This window comes from Syngnathoides biaculeatus, chromosome 10 (assembly GCF_019802595.1).
Source record: "Syngnathoides biaculeatus isolate LvHL_M chromosome 10, ASM1980259v1, whole genome shotgun sequence".
Classification (NCBI taxonomy): domain Eukaryota; kingdom Metazoa; phylum Chordata; class Actinopteri; order Syngnathiformes; family Syngnathidae; genus Syngnathoides; species Syngnathoides biaculeatus.
In genome coordinates this window covers 15,886,425-15,911,291 of record NC_084649.1, presented here as the reverse complement: position 1 = coordinate 15,911,291, position 24,867 = coordinate 15,886,425, and the positions used below count along the sequence as shown (strand labels likewise).

Sequence of the window (24,867 nt, the reverse complement as noted above, 5' to 3'; positions counted from 1 at the left end):
TATATTGTAGTCCAGCCATGACGTGATATAAAGTCCATGGGACTTGTAGTCTGTGCTTATGGTTTTTTTTTTTTTTCCATATTGTGAAAAGTGTATGTGGAGTACCTGCTAAGTGCATACGAAGACTACTGCGGTCCTGTGACTTTTTAATAGACTTGAAAAGCACAAATTGGCTCCTGTATGTGTGTGGCACATACGATACAATTATGAGAACTAAGCGTAGTTAGAAAGGTGCATGTTTATAGTTTTGTATATATGTAAATGTTTGTTTATACCAGCCAACAGGAAGTAATTTAAAAAGGAATGCTGTTTTAGAAATGTAATTTATAACAAAATGAGAAAAATACAGAACAGTCCAGATTATTGGGGGGGGGGGAAATAAGTCAAATAACGGGAAAAGCCTTTTTGTGTGTACAATGCTTTGTAGCTCTTTGTAATAGTGACGACAAGTCAAAAAAGTTTTCTTTTAAAAAAAAAAAAAAAAAATCTAATAAAATCACAGCACAACACCTGAGCCTTCCCGAGGTTCTCCTTTCTCTGGCAAACCTCATCTTCAAGAGGCCATATTTTCTCACACAACAATAAAAGCTGTTTGAAACAACTAAATGCCTCTTTTTTCTTTTTTCCCCATAGCGGTCGTAATATCCTATTTTAGACAAAAAACGCGCAACTAAATTCCACCTGATGTAAAAAAAAAAAAAAAAAAAAGACTGGATGGCTCACTGGCCACCAAAATTAAAGTCGCCATCCATCAACTTGATACTCCCAAAATAACCATGCTGACCTGTGCAGTGACAGCGTGTGAGAAAACATTCCATGGGTAAGTTACAAAGATTTACTTTCACACTTAGTTGGTAAAGTTTTTTTTTTTTTTTAATTTTCTGATGAGCTTAATTCACTTGAACAAAGTTTTGTTTCCGGTTGTCGTTGTTGACTGTTCACTCTCTGCTTCACCTTTATAGGCTGACGGTTTTTCGCGAAAAAGCGATGTCAATATTTTCCCTAACTTCATCAGTGGATAAGCAAGAAAACACATTTTCTGTGAAATTTATGATGAATTTCATAATACAGAACTCTGCAAATTGAATTATATTTTCAAATGCGAGGAAACAATTTTACATTTTCTGTCTGAAATGGGACGTCGCAGCGACAACAAATGAGCAATGCGTTTAGCATGTATTTTCCCACAGTTAGTCCTCATTTCCAAAAATATATCTAACCGACTTAAAATGTAATGTTTTTCCTGACAAAAAAATGCTTAATTTTTTTCTATGTTATGATGATAGTGCTTCACAGGGTATTTTGGGAAAAGTTAACATGTCACGCAAATCAGGCCCTAGGTAATATGCAAGGTTTCTTGCTAGTCACGGTGTTTTTCTGTCTTTCCTTTGCACTTAGCCTTTTTTGGCTTGCCAAGAATTAAAAATCCTTCATGTTACCAGAACTTAAAAAACGTCAAGCTCACACGACCAGTTTTAATTCTACATGCCAAATTTAGAGAAAAACCCCACCATAATCCAACCTGTCTTCCACATATTTTGGGAGTACCAAGATGGCGGCCTCCGGGCTTCAACTAATTGACACACCGCTAGGCGTGTATCCGCTATCCAGTCTTTTTTTTTTTTTTTTTTTTCCCCAGTGGAAGGAGCGCAGAGAGACATGGGAGGCTGTACGCTGTACCTTCACCACTCACCCACAAAGAAATTCACAGAATGTTAATTGGCCCGAGTCCGAAGTGGTCCTACTATCAAAATAAGTTGGAATCACAACAAGAGATATGACATTGAGGTATATTAATTAAATCCAGAGTAGTCCGTTCTAAGTTAAATATATAGTGCAAATGAACCCATGTACAGTACTCCAAATGACTTTATTTAAAACACTATCCATCAAAAAGCATGCACCTGTATCCATCAATTTTCTGTACCGCTTATCCTCACCTTGAAGAAAATATTAAATTCTCTTGAAAATTCTCTCATTATTGTGGCATTTAACAAAATTATTAAATTGACCGACTTGACAAATAATGCAATGTGTTTTTCCAAACTATTTCAACTTGTGGCTTCACCTGTGTTTCTACACACATGCACGATTCCAGATGACCATCGCGTCTCCCCCATAAAAGTAATTCAACAAAATCCTGTTCCAATAATAAGAGGGACAACGGTTTTAGTATTAATTTAACGATATTTTTATTTGTGTGGTGGTAGAACTGCAAATTGTTACAACAAACTCATTCCGCACATCTAACACTTACGTCCTTGTGCAATTTTAATGCGATCAGAGACTCAAGACGATTTTAAAGCACCGGTGTCAAACTCGAGGCCCGGGGTCCAACTACAGCCCGTCACGTGATTTTATGTGGCCCACAAAGGACAAACTTTTGTTTGATTCTTGTGAAAATCTGTACCAAAATCTCAAAAACTCATAATCAGAAATGATAACGTTGGGCAATTACAAGCATTTTTGTGTTACCAAACATGAATAGTTGAAAAACCCGCGACCCTCGATTTCTGATTCCAAAACTAGCTCCGAAATTTTCCGTGTATTATGATGATTATGATTTCACAGTCGCAACGGCCCTCTGGGGGAAGCCGTAACTACAAAGTGCCCCCTGACAAAAATGAGTTTGACACCCTTGATTTAAAGTGACAACATCAAGACAAGAATGATGAAGGTGCTGTATTAAAAAAAAACAATTAAAAAAAAGCACCTTTACCAGATGTGACAGAAAATAGATCAGGAATTCTCTACCCAAGCACATTGCAATGATAAATAGTTTCAAGTCCTGCTGATGAAAACACTTAAATATGCCGAGTTGTAACAGACAACTTTTTCCTGTATGGAATATTTTACGTTTGCACTACAAAGGATTGAGTATTCAAGCCACACTGTAAAATAAGTATATCACGAGAATATTAGAAGCTGTTTTCCCAAGTCAAAATTCTATAAACGCAAAAAAGGATTCTTGATTAAGTAAGTTTTTTTTTTCTCATAGTGTTCATTTTTTTCAATAGTTGTTATGGGGGGGGGTAGGATTTTATTAAATGATTTGAGTTTTTAAAGCCATTTTCCAAGATTTGTTTTGTGGGATGAAAATAATATTTTTCAGAGAGGAAAAAAAAAATGGAAAAAAAAAAAAAAAAAAAAAAAATCACATGTGAAGAGTCATATTTATTTTTCGTGACGTATTCTGAGGAAAAAATTCTTAGTTTTTTGAGGATACAAATTATTCCTAATATGAGATTAATTTTGAAATTAAAGCAATGCATCGATCTCCTTGACTAAAACAAATGTAATCTATAATCTATAAGGGGGAAAAGAAGTCGTAATTTACAAGAAAAAAGGAATAAAGTTTTTTCACTGTGAAAACAACTTTAGCTACAAAAAAAAAGAAATTGCTTTATTCTTGGAAAAATATGACCACTGGTAAGGTAATGACTTTTTTCCCCCCAGACGGAACACGACTTTTTATCCCCCAAAAATAAAAGTCTTTTATCCTGTAAAAATAGTACTTCATCTAAAAAATATACACCTTTATTCTTGGAAGATTCCAACTTTTGGAGGGAAAAAAAAAATGCAAAAAACAGGACAAAGGTAGAACTTTTTTCATTATAAGTGCCAATGTACTAGCTAAACATTTTTTTTTTTCCTTTCTGTCAGTTATCAAGGTCATTTGCAAAAGTTGAATCACGGCAACTGGACTCTTTTGTTGTGTTTCAATCATGTTTTCTGAAAATGTCCAAATGTGATTGAGACAACGATGCAACTGGGCTAACACAATGACTTTTTATTCTCGCAATATAATATTCTATGTGACCCGAATTCCCTCTCGAGTCCTCTAAGCGCTGTACTAAACTGAAGACAAACAAACAAAACAGTTTCTTATTGTCATCATTCGATGTTATGAGCAATTGTGGGGTGAATGTTTTTGGGGCTCTGAGGTTTCATATCAAGGATGTTTCTCCTTTGTCCATCTCCACTTGCATAATCCTGTTAAAGAAGTCTCCCGTGGAATACATTCATTGTTTGATAAAACTAAGTAAAACCACTTAAATGTCTCTGTCCGGCGCCACCTCCGGCTGAAAATTAAAAGTTGGTCCTACCTCTTGCTTTGCTGGCAAGTGTCAAAAAGGTCACCATTGACGGGTCCCCTCATAGCAGGGACAGGAAGCCGTTGTCGGCCGAGTCCGTCGGCTCCGCCTTGGCCGCCCGCGAGCTCTTGGCGGGGTTCGGCGTGGTGGAGTACTTGGGGGGGTACCTGATAAAGAGGCGTTCCTCCTCCTTCTTGATCCAGCGGAGGAGCTTGGTGATGACTGTGATGGCGCACGCTTTGGTCACCAGTGGACTGAAGCACGTGTACAGCTCAAACTTACTCGTCACCTGCGCAAAATAGACAAAAAACAATCCTCAGACCTCAAAAAATATTTATATATATGCTTCAAAAGCCATGGTGATGCTACCATAGCTTTTTCATAAAGATAATGTCAGCTTTGTTATTATAGAGCCCAATGATTACTTGCTAGTTGTAGTAAACTAAAAAAAAAAGTCAGCCAATCACAAGACACTTGTTTCTTTTTGTTAAACTTTATCAAACACTAATCAGTATTATAATCTTGCACATCTACTTTTCCTTAACCTCTTTGAAGATTATGCTCGTGAAATTAGAGAAAAATCAACACGACCTTGTTGATCTAAAAAAAATTGAAATAATTTGGATGGTATTCTGGTTTGTAATACAGTACAGCCTCGGTTCTCGAATGTCCCCCTTTTCGAATGAAAATTTCGAGATTTTTTTTGCTTCTGTTTTCCGACCAAAAAAAAAAAAAAAAAAAAAAAAATCGGTACTCGAACGCCCCCAACAAAACCCGGAAATGACAATGCGCGCGGCCAGCTACCAGCTAAGCCACTACGCGTTTTGCTGTGAATTCCCACCCTGCCAAAAAAAAAAAAAATTAAATATAACGTGCGCGGCCCGACCAGGTGACCCGGCCACGACGCGCCTTGTTATTGTGAATTCTAACGAACCCCCGAAAAAAAAAAAACGGAAATAACATAACACGCCGCGCAACCAGCTGACCCACCCGCGACGCGCTTTGTTATTCTGTATAACGTAACATCTGTTATGCAGACGTGTCCCGGTAGACTATTAACCCTCATCATGGCTCCAAAGAAGGCAAGTGGAAGCACATACAAAAGAACTCCTGCACCTCCAGGAGGAGCAGAAGAAGACGTTGGAGGAGGAGATGTCGTCTGATGAGGCTGAAGGCAAGAAGGATGTCCCAAGTGCTGATACCAAGGCTATCTGTGCCAAATGGAACAAAATCCGTAATTTCGTAGAACTCCATGACCCCGATAAAGCCGAATGTAGCGGAGCGCTGCAGAACTTTAATGATGTTGTGATGAGGCACTTCAGAAATGTGCTTAAAAGACGACAGAAACAAGTGACACTAGTTTCATCCTTTGTGAAAAGGGGGTGAGTCAGTTGATAGTTTTGCTTTGCTTTTGTCTTGTGAACTTTAAAATTCTGCTCTGTTCCATGAGTATTTCTGCATTTTTGTTTTGTTTCAAAGATTTCGTTAACTCGAGTTACGAGTTAATGTTTTTAGGTGTTACTTTTTGTAAAAATGAATTTTTTTTTTTTTGCTTTTTCTCCCCTCATTATTGCTTGTTTAAAGTTGTTCTGCACTTTTGTTAATTAAAAAAAAAAGCTTACAAGGCTGGGGGCCGAGTCGCTACAGATACAGCAATACACTCCCAGCCTAGCCTGCTCTAGTACATTTTAAGCAAAAAATAAATATATTTCTTAAATTATTCCATTATATAAAGTATTTAAACTATACATGTATCTTACCATGAAGTTTATTATCAGGAAAAGCTAAAAAAAAATGCTTTAAAAAGCTCATTTTTTTAGGCTTGGAGCGCATTATTTCTTTTTCCATTCATTGTAATGGGAAATATATTGATTTTCGGACAAATCACTTCTCAAACCGCCTTCCAGAACGGATTGTGGTCGAGAACCGAGGCTGTATTGTATAGGAAACCGACAATTGACATTTCCATTGTGACTTGACTTTAATGTTCTGTAAGAGTGGTAGACCACCGAGATTATAATATAATAAATAAGGGGGCAAAAATAGCGCATACGCACCCACGCTAGCAGAGTTTCCCTCTCGGCCACGTGGTAGATGAGCTTGAGGGGCCGAGAGCTGCTGTGGATGCGGCTGTGCATGTAACGGTAAAGGTCCAGCAGCCTCATTTTCTCCTGCTCGTTGTGGTACGGGGCTTCCATCTCGGGGCTGTTGACGACAACAAAGTCCCCGTTAGCGTCATACACGAGGATTCATTCAAAAGTGGACAGGCAAGACAATTAAATGCTCTTGCATTAGACAGAAGAAGATACAGAATTAAATTGTGCATGCACCTGTTACCATTCAGGCATCAGAAAGTTATGGCGCCCACACACAACACGCCCCTTCAGAAAGTCAAATTGCCTTAACCGTTACGCTACCTTTTCTTCACCTTTGTCGGAATACATCATCGGGTCAAGGACAGATGAAACAGAATGAGAACTGCACCATTTCAAATTAGTTCAACTGACCTTGTCCAAACTCCTCGCACGACAGCTACTATTGCTGACATAAGTCTATTAATGTGATTTCCGGCCAATAAGCCGCAACTTTTTTCATACACTTTCAACCCTGCGGTTTATGCGGCGATGCGGCTAATTTGTGCATTTTTTCCAACGGTCGCAAGGGGGCACTCGAGCGGAAAAGGTAAGAGTGAGACCGGAATATATGTGCCGAGGAAGTGACTTTTACCAGGCCGGCCCCGTTAGCACTGCCCTAATGTGTTACTGCCGTGTCTCAGTGATTTTTAGCAGTATGTTTTTTTTTTTTTTTAACTAGCCTTGTTAGTGTGGCGCTAGCGTTATAATCTCTGTGGACCGTCTTTCTTTGTAAATATCTCATTTTTCAATGTGGGTTTCAATGTGGGCACTTGTGGCTTTTACACAGCTGCTGTGCATGTATGTACCAAATGGTATTTCCTTTACAAATGAACTGGGTGAGACTTATAACCAGGTGTGCTCTGTAGGGCGGGAATTACAGGAGATTGCGGACTTTATCTGGAAATTATTTGCATCTTGATAAAATAAAAGCAGTTGTGGGTCAGGTCTTCTTTCCTTTCGTAAAGATTGGTCAGGAGGATTAAGCTTTGCTCGAGGTGGCTTAAAATTTGCATGGAGGCACCTCTCCTAAAGAGGTTTAGCAACCATTTCATTAGGATTAATCGTTGCAGCATTTGGACCAGTTCAAGTTAGACCGAGTTTCGCTGGCCAGAGTTAGCAGGCCGAGCCTCCAATTCAGCCACAACGCTACGATTAGCTGAAGACCTAATGAAGACATGGACTAAAGCACGCCACAACAAAATCAGGAAAGAAGAAGAAACAGACCTGGTGAACTGTGTGAGCTGGCGGTGGTTGTCGGGCACGTCGAAGGGCTTGTACATGAAGTGCCTGAGGTCGGCGACGCCCACCTGGCTCACGCTGTACGACTGCGCCTTGGCGATCAGGGCCAACGAGCCCTGCGCCACCATAGCCTCCTCGATGCGCCGCTTGCACTCGGCCACGGCGTAGAAGGCCTCTTTGTCAGTGGAGAGCAGCAGGAGGCACACGGTGCACTCGGGCGGGTCCAAGTAAGAGATGTACGCATAGAAGTAACAGTCGGGGTTAAAGAGCGGCAGGCAAATGGGTGTCCAGATCTCGCCGGCTTGGAAGGCGGAGGAGGCGCCGATCAGGTTGAGCAGCAGGTGGACGTCAGCAGGCTCCAAACGTGCGTCCTCGATGACCGCCCTCTCCTGCACCACGGTCAGCAGCTGGTTCTTAGCAATGAGGATGGAGAAGACCAGGTTGGGAGTGATGGCCTTCTGCAAGATTTGGCTGAGGGAGTCTCTGAGGGAGGAGGCCAGCGGCAAGCAGTGCACGGCTGCCAGCAGGAAGCTGGGGTCGGAGTCCACGAGGTCGAGGAGGCCGTCCAGGATCTTCTCGGAACCCGCCAGCAGCCGCCTCAGGTCGTAGTTCTTCTTGTGCTCGAAGATGCGCGAGATGCTGGCCTGCGTGAGCATGCTGATGATCTGGTAGTAGACGTAGAGGAGCTCCCCGCGCAGCTGCTGCTCCGATTGCCGGCTGCTCGACACGCACACTAGCACCAGGGGGCCTTTCTGAAGGAAGACCACCGTGTGCTCCTCTGGTGGATGCGCCAGAGAAACATACGTTTAGCTGCAATTCAACAGTCAAGACTGGATATCTTCTAATCGGCCTTGGGGGTGAACAACTTCAGAAATTTTTGTAGTCAACACTAAAGTCACGATAGTTGGATCTATGTAGATAACATCACTGATATTCTTGTCAGTGGTCAACTTCGTGTGTGCGTTTTTTTTGTTACACCAGAAGTAACTATACTAATGTAAATGTATCATGCGAATGGTGTATTTTCCTGACACTCACCTGAGTAGACGGAACGTATGATATTATCTCCACTTTGCACAAAGGACACCAGTGCCATCATGACGCCCATTGTAGACGACAGAGCCTCTTCGCTGCCATATCGTGAATAGATGGGCTTTCCGGCTTCGCTCAGCACAAAAATGTGCTTCCTGTGCTGCCGCCAGCTTTCCGCCGTCACGTCCTCGTCACGGTGGGACGTGCCGTGAGCGGTGGGGGGAGATTCCTGGATGCCCGTCTCCAGCAGCGGCGATGACCGACCCTTCACGCCGAAGCCTTGCTCCTCCAGCTTGGCCTTGGCCAGCACGGTGACAACAAACTCTCCAGAGTCACTTTGCGCTCCGTCCACAACTTCATCAGGAGGCTCCTCACTTTGCGCCTCGGTCGCCGGGGGAGGGTGAGAGCCTTCTGTGTCCTGAGGGAGTTCTTCTGGAACATCTTGTTTCTGCTCCTCGTCGTGGGCGGCCTTCCTAGCCACTAGATCAGGAAACATGTGATTCCCCAAAAGCGAAAGCGACGTGGCCAGGGTGTCTGCTGCCGGGATAACAACACAATGACAAATAGGACATGTCATAATAAAATGAGCTTTATGGTGCAGTGACGACTCTGTAACTTCCAATAACATCCCAGGCTAAACTTAAAAATGTGAATTTCTGAATAGTGAACCCCAAATATGGGGGGAATTTCCGGGATACCTGCTGTGTTGCCTTCTATCAGTGGACGACAAATCTTGACTCCCTGTGTCTCTCCTTCTTGATGATTCTCCATGATACCATGCCAGTCACTGGAGATATGTGAGGGGAGGGGGGCGGAAAATAAAACAACTGCCAATAAGGTAACATAAAGGTTAGCAAGAGGTTTTGGGTTTGAATCTTGGCTCAGGCTCTCCTGTTGGGAGTTTATATGTAAACCCTGTGCTTTCATGGGCTTCGCTCTGAGTACAGGGAGTCCTCGGTCTACGACAGATCCGTTCCGACAGTAGCGACTTAACTCGAGTTTCAACTTAAGTCGGATTCCACCATTAAAATCAAAATTTACATCAAAATACTTTGTACTAAAAACAAATACATTGAAATAAACAAGATGATTTACTTAGCATTACTGGTGAGAGGTGGATGGAGAGAAGAAGGGGAGACTGTACTTAGCTCGTGTGAAGGAACCTGGTCCTCAATCCTCTCCATCTCAAGTATCAAAGAACCTTGTTTTGTAATCATTGTGTCCAACAGAGGAACGGAACCCTTCACATGCGCTAAAATACGGGCTTTGTCTTTAATAATTGTCACCACGGTCGACCGACTGAAGCATTGGTGGTGTTGGTGTCTCTCCTCTCTCCAATCTTTTAATGATCTTGAGCTTTGTTTCCGTGGTAATGGATTTTCTTTTGGTTGCAGAAGCATTGCTAAAAGACACAGCTTTCTTCTTTGGGGCAATAATGTTTAAAAAGGAGGGCGAAAAATGCAAAGATACTCCCAGCGCACAAACAGAGAAAAGCATTAACCAGACAAAATGGCGGACAGGGGAGGTAAAGTCGAAACATCCTGGGTCGAGACCGTCTTAACCAGAGGACTCCCTGTACTCTGACTTCCTCCCACATTCCAAAAAGACGCAAGTTAGGTTCATTGAAGACTCTAAATTGTCTATAACATATCATGTGAGTGTCAATGCTCTTCTTTTCTTTTTTAATCTACACGAGCCCCAGAACTGGCTGGCAATAAATCCAGGGCAGCTCTCGTTTCTCTTGCCTTCTCTTCTCAGCTGTGATAACCTCCATCCAACCCAGGTCCCTGTGCTGGACTGACTACCAGTTTAGGGTGGACCTTGCTTCTCCCACTCAATGTCTGATGGGATAGGGCCACTCTGGATCCTATAATTGACTGGCCACTGGTCCAGGGTGGAAAAACAAATTTTCTGAACTAAAGTCTAATTGTATGGGCTCCAGCACATCCCGGGTCGCTGCAAATGACAAGCGATTAATCTAAGGAGGTCACTCGCCAAACGTCATCTGAAATAGGCTCCAGATCGCCCACACCATCAGTGAGGTCAAATTCTATGCAAAATGGATCAATAGACTGTTTTCGACCACGTGCCTACATCCGGGGCAACTGGCCATGTTGGATGGGTTTACTCTCTGTTCACTCTATCACTTTTGCATACAGACTGGACTTAGCAAATGTTCGTACGACTGTTAAAAGTGATGCATGATGGCTAAAAAGACTTTGGAAAGTTATCGGGGCTCATTAGATGTTGTTTCAAGAAACCGTTACGACAAGAATATCGACCCGTATGCCTTGGAGAAACACAAATGGAGCACACAAATGTGGGCGTCGGTAACCTATCCAGACATTGTCAACTATCTCCTCTTCTCGACAAGCGCTTATACTATACACCAGGGATGCTCAGACCTTTTTACCCCAAGATCAACTTTTCAAGCAGCCTGCCTCTCCCGAGCTACCGACGACTTGGGGTGATAATGAAGATGATGCTGCCAAACCGTTTTAAGGTGTATGTTATGTTGCCTCCTATATTTAAAATACAAAATTAGCTTTTTGTGCACCGTACTGTCTGTGCGTTCATCCTGGATCACGCTGTGCCAAGGTAAATCTTAAAATTACACACCATCGCATCCTGCACTTTCTACTTTAGCTTAAGACATGACCTTTCCCACTCAAAAAAAAGAGAGAATCCCGTCCAGTTTAACCACTTTTTCTTTGATTATTCACATACTCCGACAGTCAGTGCATTTTAAAACAACAGCATTTCTTTATTAACTTTATCCATTAATATCGAAAGTAAACATAAGCATCATGTCTAGCTCGTCTTTGCTCTACACTGCCCAGACTGTGTTGCTAACTAAAGCAGCGGTGGTGGACGCTGTCATTATAAAACACATTGATGGGCTGTGTAAGTACTGTAACATTTGTAATTATGGTCGGGGACCGGGTGTAAGGTAAACTATGAAAAGAGAGTGTGGTGGAGCAGCGGTCGTTGTGATGCCTAAAAGAAACCATTTATTACAGTACTTATATGAATTGTGCCATTGGATGTAACCAGTATTCCACACTCATTGAATCACATTGCAAAATGTCAGACTGAATGTTATACTTTAAATTTGGATTTTTTTTTTTTTTGCGTGGAACACAAAATATCTGCGAACGGAATGCATCAGCGGTGCACAATTGCGCATGCAGTTTAGAGTGAACATTGGTTGATGTTTTTTTTCTTTTTGGGGGGGCATGCCGTCCGGCGATCGACCAAGGCTGCCTCGCGATCGACCGATCGATCGCATTGAGCACCCCTGCTATAGACCAACTAAAGAATTACAAAGGTCTGGAGACCTACAACCAATTCACCAATGGCTAGGTTCGTGATCCGGTGGTATCCATTGTAAGAAACCAGTGTCTCCACACTGCTAAGGTTAGTGTACTGCACAATGCAATTTTAATATGTACCGCGTGATTACAGTCAGTGTTGTGTTAAATTATGTTGATTATAACAATGAAAGAGGTGCAAATTATTAGTTTCGTTTTTGTTAACGAGAGGGAGAGAGAGGTTTGACCGGAACGAGTCCCAAGGGGAGCCAGCACCTCTTTCTCGACAGCTACATTTTTAACTCAACTCACGAAACAGCTAGCGGTGCGGTAACTCGTTTTTGCCAACTTACTATAATAAAACAGAAAATACAGATTTTGGAGACATGCGATACATTCACACACACGAGTATTATGTAGGCCCTTGGCCCTAAAGAATACTTCTCCTTCACAGAACTTAGTTATTGCTAAGTAGGTGTGAAATTCTAAAAGGTATCCAATAATTACCAAGAACAAAATGCTCCGAGTAAACGCTGACATAAGGGAATGACTTGGCTGCTAGATCAGCTCTGCTAAAACGAGACAGCCACAGTTGTCGCCGTTTGGTTGATAACTGCTCCGTTTTCTCACACTGATTCTTGATAACAGCTGGCAGTCGAAAGAAAGAAGCTTTACGACGTCCACTTTCGTTTGAGCAACCGATAACATAGCAGTGCTCCCCCATTCGTACGCCTTTCTGACATGATTCCTGCTTAGTTACGGTTTGTTTATGCAAATTCACCAAACCAAAATGGCAACCGCATTCTCAACCTGAAGGTGTGTGACGTCAGTCGAAAACAGCCTATACTGTGGAACTAGATGCTTTCCTGTGAGTTCCGTCCGGTGTTCTATGGTATTCATCACACTTTTTCTCTTTGCGAGGTAGATTTCTGCTGCTGCAGCACAAATACAACACGAAAAAAAAAAAAAAAAACTAAAACGCAACGGGCCACATCTTGAGTTAAATCTAATGCTAAGGCTCACGAGATTTTTTAATACAGTATGTCGCTTGACGAGTTGATTATAACTTGCGGCCGTGTCATAATAGTCATCCCAAGACTCCTGAACAGCGGCATGAATGAATGGCTGCAATTATAATAGCGTCTTGTCACATGACAACAGAAAAGCTGCTGGCAGAGTTTTATCACATAAAGTGCACGGTGGAATTATCTATGCATGTCTATTTAATACCCCACCAAAAACACAGAAAGGCGAGTATTCAACTGCGACATACTGGTCGCCCAGAGGTTAACGTTTCGTTAGTAATGTATGGTTGTAGCGTTGGCTTACACCCCATGGTGAAGGGTTATTTTCAATTCTTAGCATGTATTGGATTAAGTAAATGTTGATGCTAGCGTAACCTGCTAGCAGGCGACACTAACTCACAGTTGACAGAATAAGGTCCCATTTGAAAATTCGTTTCAACAGGGAGCTCCAATTTGAATCACAAATTCGAGTTGAACTTACGATATAGCGTAGAGAAGAAAGCTGGATTCCTAAATTGCTACATGAAGTCTCTGGTTGGTCGCCAGCCTCCCATTACGAGCCGGCCCGTCAGTGTTAGGAAAACAAACGCGACTCTCACTTCGCGAGATACATCCGGATTTAGTGACGTCAATGCTCATTTAGCCAATCGGCACATTCGTTGCGACGGACTGCCCCAACCCCATAGTTCATTTAAAACGGCGGCAATAGCAAATTCTTCTTTCGAAACATCCAAACGATGCTTTTTATTTACAAGACCGAGGAGGCATAAATTTGTAATAGTAATGTGCAAAGATTATAGTCTAACTATGCTTTTCGTTTCCGTTGCGAATGTACTACGTAAAATACGTAACTTCCAATGCACCAATCCGACCAGCGGAAATACGCAACCTAAAATACGTCACGTTGCATATGCAAAACAGGAGAGGAGTCGCACTAGGAAGACGTTCGTGTTGATTGTTCATTTTGTTAAATGTCTGCTGAAACACTGATGCATTTATTCTGGCAATGTCCCTGTGCAGTACCAACAAATTCTGGAAAATTTTACTTCGGTTTATGGATTATTAATATTATATACTCTAATTTCACTCGTCAATGAAAAACAATTTTCAATAACTACAGCAAAAAATAGTCTTTGTGATAAATTGAATATATATTCTTGTAAATTTCCATATTCAGTAATCCAAATTTAGTCATTGAAAACATTTTCAAGTACTCTCAACGTTATATTATGATCATCATTAAATGTTTTTGGTTTAGATGAGCATGTCTCTTTTGCAGTATTATTTTATTTATTAATGACGATTAATGGGTGTATTATTGCGCGTTATTGTAAATTTAATATTGTCAATAAAGATTGTTGAAAAGAAAAAGGCGGTGCGGTAACTTCGTATCCCTCAACCACACTTGCGAAGCGAGTTTAGCGTAGCTTGCTTGGTTCCGGCGAACTGGCTCGGATTGTTGGACTACCCGTAACCCATCGAGCGATGTTTTACAAAAGGACTTTCTCTGTTTATTCGTCAAAAGGTGGAAAGTAAGCGGGCATCATGGAAGAGCCTTGGGACTTTGAGTTTGTTTCCCGTGTCGCTGACGGCTGCTTGTCGTTTCTGTCCGAATTCGTGGAGGACTGGCTCGCCAACGACATGAGAGTGTCCATATTCAAAATCCTCCTCAGCTGGTTAATTTTCAGTCTCCTAGCTATTCACTTCGCATGGAGGGTTTACGGGAACACGGTGAACGATATGTATTACCGACAGGGTGAGTATTTTTTTTTTCTTTTTCTCCTCCTTGTTTGCTACCCAGTTGCTAACGGAGCGGTGGATGATTGCTGTGGCGTTCAGGGAGCGGGCAGAACGGGGGGACACCCGACACAACGCCTGGCCTGGGCAGATGGTAGGTAAACCAGTAAACGCTGTTTTGTGTGTGAGTCCGTGTTTGTGTTGCATCATGTTATTCTGTCATTGTTGCAGGGGGAACACGGCGGGGGAACCATTCAAGTCTCATAGGGATTAGCTGACATCGATTTGGATTACTAGGAACTCCCAGGGACTATGAATGCATCTTCAAATTCAGATTTTTGTTTTTTAAAGAGTCACCAGTTCATTGAAACTGTACAGTTCACTGGAAAATGAGTGTAAATACACAATGGATTATAAATATTGTGCCTGGTTATTTTTATGAGACGCAATGCCTAGAATCAAAGTTGGTGTGGAAAAGTTCTCTTCTTTGAGGGAAGAGGGAAAGAAGTCCAGCAGTGAGACTGACCTCGCTTACCTTTTTGTGTCGCATTTGCCTCCAAATGTGCAACAAACTCGGTAATTTAATACTCTCGCTCTTATAAAATTAACTATTGTAGACAAGGTCAACCATAGGCCGGATGTGACCCACGGGCCGAAGAATGGCCAGGTCTGCCTTAAAAAGCACTCAATATTGGACCTTTCCAATGGCGATCTTAAGCTCCGCCCCACATCCCACAAGCTTCCAAAACAGCGACTCGAACACGAGCAGAACATGTTTGAAGTCGATTCTCTATCGCGTATTCCAAATAATATTGGGGTATGTTTTCTGCCAAATGCGCCAGACTTGTCCAAGAGAGTTCTACAGAAAGGCCTCTACTATTTCACGCAAGGATATGTACACGGATTTAAGATTTTGGATGGAGCAGGACGCAATGTCAGAGTAACAGCGAAATGTTGGCGATCGATGCAAAAAAAAAAAAGTTTGACGCCTCTCAAACTTCTGATTGAAATCCAACAGGATAAAATAGTGCAATGGTACTGCGCATGTAAAGCAGGGTGAGTACTTTTTACTTGGAAAGATCACGTTGATTGTAGTCTTTATATGCGAGCGGGTGTATTCATTTGACTTGGTTCGTAATGGAAGCTAGTGCTCTGTCTCAAAAGTCAGATGTGATCCAAATAGGCAAATAGACATTTCTCTTGCATGACATGGCGCATTTATGTATCCCTAACCCAACTCTTGGGCATAAAACATGACACACTTCATTCAGCAGGTCAGTGATACACTAACAAAGTGAACGTTGTTCTCCTGCAGTGTACAAAGCACTGATGATAATGAAATCACATTCTCCCTCACTTACCTTGGAACATACAGCCTTGTGTTTGTTGATATTGTCCATACTTAGTTGTACGTGCGCTCTTCCTCAAGCCTTAATCCATCGTAGACACTTCGTCAACTGTGTTTTAGGCTCTGGAAAATGAATCAAGCGGGCTAATTGTAACCTAGCAGGATAACTTTCATCAGAATTGCACGTTCCCCAAGCGCATCTGAGGAACGTCTTCTTCAGAAACATTAACTTTTCCAAGCGCACGCTACTGACAACCAGCATTGCTCATGGGACAGTACGGCAAGAAGGGTGGGTCAAGCCAGGGGATAAGACAATGCGGCTATCTGATTGGCTATTATTGTACTGTGTGATTGACAGGGCGTAAAGGTCCATTGGTCTTCTGAGGATCATATTAAAGTTTGTGTATGAGTAATTAATTCGCCTTGTGTTCCTTATGGTCAGTTGTAACTCGGCAACAATGCTATTCTTGGAAGCAAAATGGAAATGTACACTGAAGCTACAGTACGTGGTTGTTTTGAATACATGTGTAATTCAGTTTTATGTTCAGTCTAACATCAAACGTCAGCTGGGAGTTTCGGTAAACAGCTTGAAGCCACTTTTTTTAATGTTCTCTACCTGCCAAACTGCCGCTTGATGGAAGTGAGCCAAGTTTACCGCTGATTGATGCCTCGTAATTTCCTTACTCATGTCCCAATAAACTAGTTTTGGTTTTATTTCTTTTGTTTTAAAGTCCCATTCTAGTCCTCATCTGCGAAATCCCTACTGATCACGCACAAACAGACACACATGAAAAACACACTGGCGCATAAAATATTTTCTGTAAAATATATTTTATTAACTGAATTGAGTACATCAGAATACAGCAAAAGCAAATGTTTAAAATAGAGCAATTTTTTTTTGTACTAATGGATTAACATAATGGAACCTTATTGCATTGCTAAGATATACGAGCTGTGGAGGTAGATGGCTGTACATCATCATTGGTGGCAGATGTATCAGAATATTCAAGTGCTCCTGATATTGCATACAAATACAGTATCATTTTAAGATAAAACATGCATGGATTGAACATGTAATTACAAAATAGGAATAGTATCGATAACCAGCAAGACACAGGAAAAATGAGTACTTTTGCTGTTGCCATTTCAGTAGACTTATTATCTCCAACAGGTTTTGATGAACATTAACTTTTAGTTTTGTCACTTTTGTACTAAAATAACTATGGAACGTGCCAATTTGCCATCGGTGATTGTCAATCAACCACTTGGAAAGGCAAGAACATTGGCCCACGACCCTTGTGAGGATAGGACTGGTTATGTTGACATTTGTATCGCAAATCATCTTTTCCCTTTTAAATTATCATTAAGCCTTTCCAGCCTTCCCCCAAAAAACAGCAAACACTATTGTATATTTTAATGAGGAAAAACAGCACTCCATAATATTGCAGTTGATAAAAAGTGAAATTATAAAATTAAACCACCTGGGGCCATGTAAGAGACTGATACTGTATGTTTATTGATGTATTATTATGAATCGCACTGACTTCTAGGTAGTCCTTGCTGCATCACAGAAGTCAATCATTTTACAATGGAGCATCTCTTGCCTAGGACTCAGTGGGACGAATAATGTCTAACTCATTTCTGAGCTCTTCAGAACGGCGCTAATATTAGCCCTTCTACGTAGAGGACAAAGAAAATATGACTGAGTACAACTGCCTTTCTTTGGGCAGTTGTTTGGCTGTTTTATATACACAAAGTCTCATTGTCTTTGTTCCATGTTTATTTTGACAGTAAATGTTAAGTGAGAGTGGCAAAAAAACAGCTAGTGGTGCTTACTGTAAAGTGAGTTGAGTTCACTCGGGTTAGGGTTCAATGCTTTTTTAAAAAAACAAAATCTGTTATTTATTTTTCGGGGTAATGTAATAAGATTAGTTTGAAAGTGTTAGGTGGCAGTGTTTTAGGAATATTGTTTGTGGTGTATTTAGGGTTTAAAAGATACTACTTTACTGAGAACTAGAAACAGTGGTGGGCCCATGCGGTTCTCTGTAGTGGATTCAGGTCCAGTCTACTTTCAGTCCTATTTGGCACATTGTGGAATGAGGAGGATGTGCACATCCATGACATTGGTGCAGGTTAAGCCTGGTACGAGTAAATTACGCCCACCAGAAAGATGTGTAAAAAAAGTGAAAGAATCATTGTTTTTAAGGAAACTGCTCATGTCCAGTTTCTGTTTTTTGGCGTCTTCATACAACTTTGCATCTGTGACGGCCCCGGCTGCCTCGGTGGGCCCATCCTGGCCATCGGTTCCGCCGCTCAGGAAGACGGGACTGTCTAGCAGGGGCTGCAAGCCTCTCAGCTCCAGTCCCACTCTCATAGCCAGCTCTTGGTTGCGACCTCCACGGCCTTTACCCGTCAGCTCCACGGTGGGCTCGCCCCCCGCCAACACGCATGCGGCGCCCCGTCCCTGTGACCGGGCCTGCTCCAAACTGTGCATGACGCGGCGAAGGTCCCCGCTTTCCACGCCCACCTGCGGCCCCAGCTTCAGCACCTCTGAGCCGAGCTCGGACGGAGTATCCCCGCGAGAGCAGGCGAAGCGGGCCAGGAGCCCGTAAAGACGGGACACTGACCTCACATCACCGCACACGCCTGTCGATAGCACAATTGGACGGAAACCGAGCTGGAGCGCCCGGCGGCCCGCGTGCTGAAGAGCAATGCTATTGGAACCGATTATTGTATTGAGAACGTGCCCTGCCTTGTTCGTTCCAACTTCTTGTCGGAGTGGAAGTCTCCCCAACACGTGCTTCACAGAAGCAGGGGCAGAGTTCAGCAAGCTGTAGCGCTCGAGGACCACCAGCACCTCTTCGCGACACACCGGGCCCTCCACCGTGGGACCGCTCGCTATCAGGTCCAGTGGATCGCCAATCACGTCAGACAGTATCAGCGCCAACACCTGTGAAAGAGTACACACTGAACACACGTCCATGAAAAATGGAAAAACATACAACATCTCTCTTTTTACAGCATTGCAGCAAAAACTATGATAAAAACAAATGAAAAAAAATTTTTGGGGTGGTTTTGAACAATGTTTAGTGTAAAAATCACAAAAATTAAAGTATTTTTTGGCCTGTTAAAATAATCGTTTTTAATTGATTAATAATAAAAAAAACAATATAGCATACTGGGTTTTTCCACCTCCTTATGCAAAAAACATTTTTGTGTAAATGAAAAAAGAGCATTCAAATATAGTGATTAAGTTAAAAAATTTCCACTTTTTCTTATACAACTTTTTTTCTTTGATAGAAAAGATACACTAAAACAAAAAACATTATCTTTTTTTCTTATTTTACAAAAAACTCAAATCAGAAATCCTTTTGTTTAAAAAGTAAAACTTATTTTGTATCTAAAACAATAATAAAATCAAACATATTCCCATATCTAAATTCTCCATAAAAATGGCTTTTTTATACCAATGGTATAAAAAGAAAAGAAAATTGATATGGGAAGCGTTTTTCAAACCTATTAAATAGTTTGAGAGTCCTGCTTCCCACTGGATCATGTCAATGGTTTGAAAAGAGAATGTTTTTGAGTGCCTGACTGGAGGATGCTGCAAAGAGTGATTAAAATATAATGTATTTGAATTTATAATTTAAGTTTTTTTACTAAATAGAACCACGGTGGCCCAACTGTAAAGTCTTGGCCTCACAGTTCTGAAGTCCAGGGTTTGATCCCGGGCCTGCCTGTGTGGAGTTTGCATGTTCTCCCCGTGCCGGTGTGGGTTTTCTCCGGGCACTCCGTTTCCTCCGGCATCCCAAAAACATGCAGCATTAATGGGAGACTCTAAATTGCCCCTAGGTGGGATTGTGAGTGCGACTGCTGTCTGTCTACATGTGCCCTGCGATTGACTGGCAACCAGTTCAGGGTGTACCCTGCCTCCTGCCCGACGACACCTGAGAACCCTTGTGAGGGTAAGCAGCTCAGAAAATTGATGGATGGACAATTATAACCCCTCATGCAGAAATTCAACAAAAAGTCAAAGTAAAAGCATCAGTTACCTGAGCCGGGTGAGCGCACTGCGCAAGCCCTCCGCCCTTCAACACGGACAAGGCACGTCTGACGGTGTTCAGCTCCTGAATGGTGGCGCCCCCGCCCGCCACTTTGCGGGTGATATCGAGTTTCTCTTGCAGGGTTATTGGCGGAATGGGTGCGGGTAGCAACGCCGAGCCCCCACCTGGATATGGCGATTACCCAAATATTATAGGGTAGTGTTCAGGAGTATACGGGTACTTAATACCTAAAAGGTACCTGAAATGAGCACGAGAAGCAGGTCTCTCTCCGTCAATGCGCTCGCCAGCCGGGCGATGCATTCTGCTGCCTTCTGGGAGTCAGCGTCGGGCAGGTTGTGTTGAGCGCCCTCCATGACTTGGATGCGGCTGCTTTCCTTTAATAGAAGGTGGCTGCGGAGACAAACGGCATCATTGGTGGAGGTGCCTCCACACTTGCGTCAATGTTGACCGTAAAAAAAAAAAAACATGACACAAAACCTGTCATTGAAAATTTTATGAAACATTTCATGGAAATTTGTTACCTACCCTATTTTTCATTATCGTAAAACTTTCCTGTAAGATTTTACTCTCATGTAATGACTTTTTTTGATATTATTATGACATAAAATTAGTTCTTTTACTCCGACTACTTTCTTGCAATATGATGACTTAACTGCCACAAGGATTGTTTTAGTAACATTTTTTAACAAATATAAATTTTCTTTTTTTACTAAACTCTGTAATATGACTTAATACTCAATAGTATGACTTTGTAATTGTAATTAATTGTAATTTCTTAACATTTTCTTACCTTTAATCTATCTTTTAATGATATTCTCATTGAATTCTGACTTCTTTCAAGCAATAGCATGAGACTATATTAAGAAAAACAATCTTCATCAAATTAGAACTTTTTCCTCAGAATTTTCCAATTTTATCCACAAATTCTCATGAAAACTCATCACTTGACTTTTTTTCTCCTAAAATAATGAGCTTCATTTTTGTAACGAGTTAATCACAAGATTACAATTTTGTAATTTTAATCTGATAATTTTCTTATTAAGAGTGTACGACAAAGATGACTTGTTTTTTAGCAACATGACAGAAAATTCATAATTCTAAAACCTTAATTCTCACAAATTTACCAGTAACCTTCCAAGATTATTACAACAAAATTCCAACTTTTTTTGTCACAGCCTTGTGACTTTATTATATTATTCTAGTAATCGTAAAAAAAATAAACTTTTCGACATTGTTGCTTTTGCTTACTGTTTGCCATGCTGGCGTAATGCCTGCTGAATGCCACGAGGCACGCTGATGACCCCTCGCACCAAGTGGTCTCCCAGAATCCTCTCGGCCTCGGTGGCCATGCCCAGCACCGCTTTTCCGAAGCCCACCACGTGCACATTGTTGCTCAGAGGGAACGTGCGACCGCTGCACACCAAGGAATTGCCTCGGCGCTCCAAATGCTGCCGGAGGGCGACGTCTGGCTGCACGGCCTCCAGCGCCGCCGCAAACACCTCGCGTGCCCCAGCGTGTAGTGACATTTTCCTCCTCCCCAGGAGAGCCAGGAACGGTTGGGGCCGGATCAGAAAGAGAGCATGTGCCATGGATGCTTTATAGAGTTTTCCTGAGAGTGGGGGGAAGCAAGCCATAGTTTTATCCATCCATCCATTTTCTTTGCAGCTTATCCTCACAAGTGTCACAGGAAGTGCTGACAGGGGCGGAGGCGGGGTACACCCTGAACTGGTCGCCAGCCAATCGTAGGGCACATGGACACAAACAGCCACACTCACAATCACACCTAGGAGCAATTTAGAGTGTCCAATTAATATCGCATGTTTTTAGGAAGTGGGAGGAAACCGGAGCGCCCGGAGAAAACCTAACGCAGGCATGGGGAGAACATGCAAACTCCACATAGGCGGGTCCGGGATTGAACCCGGGACCTCACAACTGTGAGGCCAACACTTTACCAGCTGATCCACCGTGCCGCACCCATAGTTTTAAATCAATTTTAAATGTTGGCCTTTTTATAAAATATTCACTGAAGCGCTATTGTCTAAATTGTGCACATTTGTAATTAAGTCAACATGATATAGTCTGGTCCTTTTGCACATGCTCTACACATACAGTACAATCAATAACGCAACAACACATTTCATAATTTATGTTAATTGTGATTTATGTTGTTAATTTCAATCTAATGATCTAGTTGTAATCCACTTTTTTAGAGGAAACATCTGAGGGTCCCGGTGATATATTCATTCAAAACCAAAAGTAATTAGAATGTAATTAAATGTAATTAGTTATATTACTTTGAGGAAGTAATTGAAATAGTGACTGTACTATTCCATTTTTCAACAGAGTAATTTTAAAGCCGGTATATGAATGGCCTACTTGCGCATTCAGTAAAACGGGTCGAAGCACCTCGGAGGAGACCGAGATCAAAATAACCGACTTTAACGTCTACTGAGATGATGGTGACCTCTCACAAAAATCTGCATTTCAACATTTCTAGCTCTCTTTTTAATCGACCTTTTACGACATACAGTATCAATGGCCGTCATGTCTTTTGAAATGTTTGGCACAATCTGTGCTTATGCAGAAAACATTTGTTTGTTCCTTAGTGGACATTCGACTCGCCTATCACTTTTTTGACAATTAGTTGCTCCAGCGGACGAGATTAGACGTTGAACTGATAAAACAAGCGTAACGCAGTGAAACATTCCTGAACTAAAGAATCATAAAGAAAACATCAATGTGATCCCCTTTAGTCAATAAGTTTGACGGGTCGAAGTTAAAATCCATTACGAAGACGTAAGCAAAACCCTCCTGCTGAGAAATACCTGCAAACATTTTCGAATGGGAACCTCCTCGATGTGTTCCAGCATAGCAGGCGAGCTCGTGTTTCAAAAGTCAGACTGAAGACTAAAATCAACAGTTGTGTATCGAGCGTGTAATAATTGACTTGGACTCACCGTCTGACCCGACACCGTCCCCTTCCCTGTGCTTGCAAACAGCTCTTCATTTGTCCCACTGCAGATACTCATACTGTACACACGTAAACACATGAAAACAAGTTTTTAGTCCTGAAGTTGTTTTACAGGCAATGTTTGGGGTTCTATTTTCAACAAAGCGCGAATGACTTCACCATCGTTGGTACTGTGGCAATGAAAAAGTCAACAAACCGCTGGTCAAATGCCAGGTTTCCGAGCAATACAAAAATGAGACCATTTAAAAAAAATAGCTCCACCATTAAATGGAACAATTTGTACAACTCATATGGAAAAAAATATTTAAAAGGATGTAAGTGACCCCACCTTGAGCCGTCACCTTATCGAGGGTGAAGGGGTTTGCGTGACCCAATCATCCTCGGAGCTACTGTAAGTTGTAGAAAATGGTAAATTATAACAGATATAATAATAATAATAGAAAATTGTAGTGATTCACCACTTATTAATGGTGGGAAAAGCTTTGAAATTGTTTATATTGGTTTCAATAACAAAAAAACTGGCAAATGAGATATACCCAAGGATCAAGAATTCAACTTTTTTTTGTTTCGTGCAGTGGTGTCAAAGTGGTTCTCTCACTCTCGAATTTAGATCAGCCTCGTTGTCAAGCAACACAGTGAAATAATGTGTTGAATTCTTGTCAAAATAATACACATTGGGTGGCAACTACTTTTTGTTCCACTTGGGGAGATGCAGAATGGGTAAGCACCACGGAACGGCATGCTGCTAAGCACAGTTGCATTTGGAAATTTTCAAATAAATACGTTTGGTCATCAAATAATCAACAAAATAAATACAAGAGTCAACAATACCTGCATAAGTTTAACTTGGAAAATGTCTAGCACTGAGATGATCTCACATAGACAAAAAAAAAAAAAAATCCTAGATATATTCAGGGAAAGTTTACTGAGTAATTGATTCAGTCAATTGCAGGGCAATTAACAAATTTCCATTCAAAATGGATTAGATTTATATGGTGTAATTAAATTGTACGGAGTAACTGCGATAAAACAGCCAGGGTGAATTTAGACAAATACTGTATTTACCAGGAACAATGGAGGGATTAACATTTTATCTTTTGAATAAATCCATTCCTAACAATAAATCTAATTTACTTCACGTTAATATTTTGAGTGTATTGGCAAACCTGCACAGTCACTGTGACATCTAATTATACACCGACAATTTCAGTCAACCAGTACAGAATTATAAATCAGTGTGATTACTGGCTCACTGTACTTCTTAGTTGCTGAGTTGGGGGGGGGGGGATGAATCAATAAATTATTCATATATTTATTAGAACTTATTTTGATGACTGTGCATCTATTGGTCAGGTGTATTTGTATAATTATTGGCATCGAAACAGATGTTATCTAACATCACTTGTGATTACAGTAGGCGCTTACCACCTACTGTATGATGTTATATTTTGTTGGGTTTTTTTTGTTTTTGTTTTGTTTTGTTTTTGTTTTTACGACGACATCTATTCGTCCCGTGTGACGACCTGACCATCGTCATATGGCGATTCTCCACTCTTGCTAACCCCAAGTAGTAAAACGTTACCAACGGCAAGATTCACGCAAATACGTCATAATCACGACATACCTCGAAGTTTCTTCGGCGTTTTGTCTAAATGCGTGCTGTAAATATGTTATCCATTTTGATTTTAAAAAGTATGGAGACGTAAAGTTATGACTTGAAAACATCGAAGCTCAAAATTAAAGCCATCGAGCCTGCTTCTTGAGTTCTTGGTGGTCAGCAAAGCGGCGTAAGCGGTGCGTTACCGCCACCTGCAGGCGATAAATGGAACCTACAAGAGTGAATGGCAAATTATCAATCCGTCCATGAACTGAGCCGCTTATCCTCACAAGTGTCGCGAGAATGCTGGAGCC

At 41.6% G+C, this 24,867-nt stretch overlaps 3 protein-coding genes across 4 annotated transcripts; 1 reads left to right on the top strand and 2 right to left on the bottom strand.

Moving 5' to 3' along the window:
• Positions 1-3,123: 3,123 nt before the first annotated feature.
• Positions 3,124-13,684, bottom strand: mon1bb (MON1 secretory trafficking family member Bb). Of its 2 annotated transcripts, none has more exons than XM_061833561.1 (6): positions 13,318-13,684; positions 9,199-9,287; positions 8,507-9,034; positions 7,454-8,246; positions 6,152-6,299; positions 3,124-4,383 (listed from the first exon to the last, which is right to left on the bottom strand). In XM_061833561.1, the coding sequence occupies exons 2-6, from the start codon at positions 9,269-9,271 to the stop codon at positions 4,156-4,158; spliced, it is 1,770 nt and encodes a 589-aa protein (XP_061689545.1). In that variant the 5' UTR covers positions 9,272-9,287; positions 13,318-13,684; the 3' UTR covers positions 3,124-4,155. The 2 variants fall into 2 exon arrangements, with proteins under 2 accessions (XP_061689545.1, XP_061689544.1); XM_061833560.1 differs by having other exon boundaries at positions 8,507-9,037; positions 13,318-13,676.
• A 515-nt stretch (positions 13,685-14,199) lies between these two features.
• Positions 14,200-15,450, top strand: tcta (T cell leukemia translocation altered). The gene is made up of 3 exons (XM_061833391.1): positions 14,200-14,592; positions 14,676-14,727; positions 14,805-15,450. Exons 1-3 carry the CDS (start codon positions 14,382-14,384, stop codon positions 14,845-14,847), a joined length of 306 nt encoding a protein of 101 aa, XP_061689375.1. The 5' UTR covers positions 14,200-14,381; the 3' UTR covers positions 14,848-15,450.
• Positions 15,451-16,836: 1,386 nt separating this feature from the next.
• Positions 16,837-24,745, bottom strand: glyctk (glycerate kinase). Its single transcript, XM_061833389.1, has 6 exons — positions 24,581-24,745; positions 22,943-23,015; positions 21,234-21,594; positions 20,224-20,375; positions 19,974-20,149; positions 16,837-18,871 (listed from the first exon to the last, which is right to left on the bottom strand). Exons 3-6 carry the CDS (start codon positions 21,572-21,574, stop codon positions 17,999-18,001), a joined length of 1,542 nt encoding a protein of 513 aa, XP_061689373.1. The 5' UTR covers positions 21,575-21,594; positions 22,943-23,015; positions 24,581-24,745; the 3' UTR covers positions 16,837-17,998.
• Positions 24,746-24,867: the final 122 nt, after the last annotated feature.

Bases quoted from the DNA above. Each gene is read 5' to 3' on its own strand.
- mon1bb (XM_061833560.1), bottom strand. From the start codon at position 9,271: ATGGAGAATCATCAAGAAGGAGAGACACAGGGAGTCAAGATTTGTCGT. The intron at 9,038-9,198 runs GTATCCCGGAAA...TTATCCCGGCAG, and splicing joins GATAGAAGGCAACACAGCAG to CAGACACCCTGGCCACGTCG. The intron at 8,247-8,506 runs GTGAGTGTCAGG...CGCATCCACCAG, and splicing joins CATACGTTCCGTCTACTCAG to AGGAGCACACGGTGGTCTTC.
- tcta (XM_061833391.1), top strand. From the start codon at position 14,382: ATGGAAGAGCCTTGGGACTTTGAGTTTGTTTCCCGTGTCGCTGACGGC. The intron at 14,593-14,675 runs GTGAGTATTTTT...TGTGGCGTTCAG, and splicing joins CGATATGTATTACCGACAGG to GGAGCGGGCAGAACGGGGGG. The intron at 14,728-14,804 runs GTAGGTAAACCA...TCATTGTTGCAG, and splicing joins ACGCCTGGCCTGGGCAGATG to GGGGAACACGGCGGGGGAAC.
- glyctk (XM_061833389.1), bottom strand. From the start codon at position 21,574: ATGGCACATGCTCTCTTTCTGATCCGGCCCCAACCGTTCCTGGCTCTC. The intron at 20,376-21,233 runs GTAAGCAAAAGC...TTGTCTCCGCAG, and splicing joins TTACGCCAGCATGGCAAACA to CCACCTTCTATTAAAGGAAA. The intron at 20,150-20,223 runs GTACCTTTTAGG...CGCCATATCCAG, and splicing joins GCTTCTCGTGCTCATTTCAG to GTGGGGGCTCGGCGTTGCTA.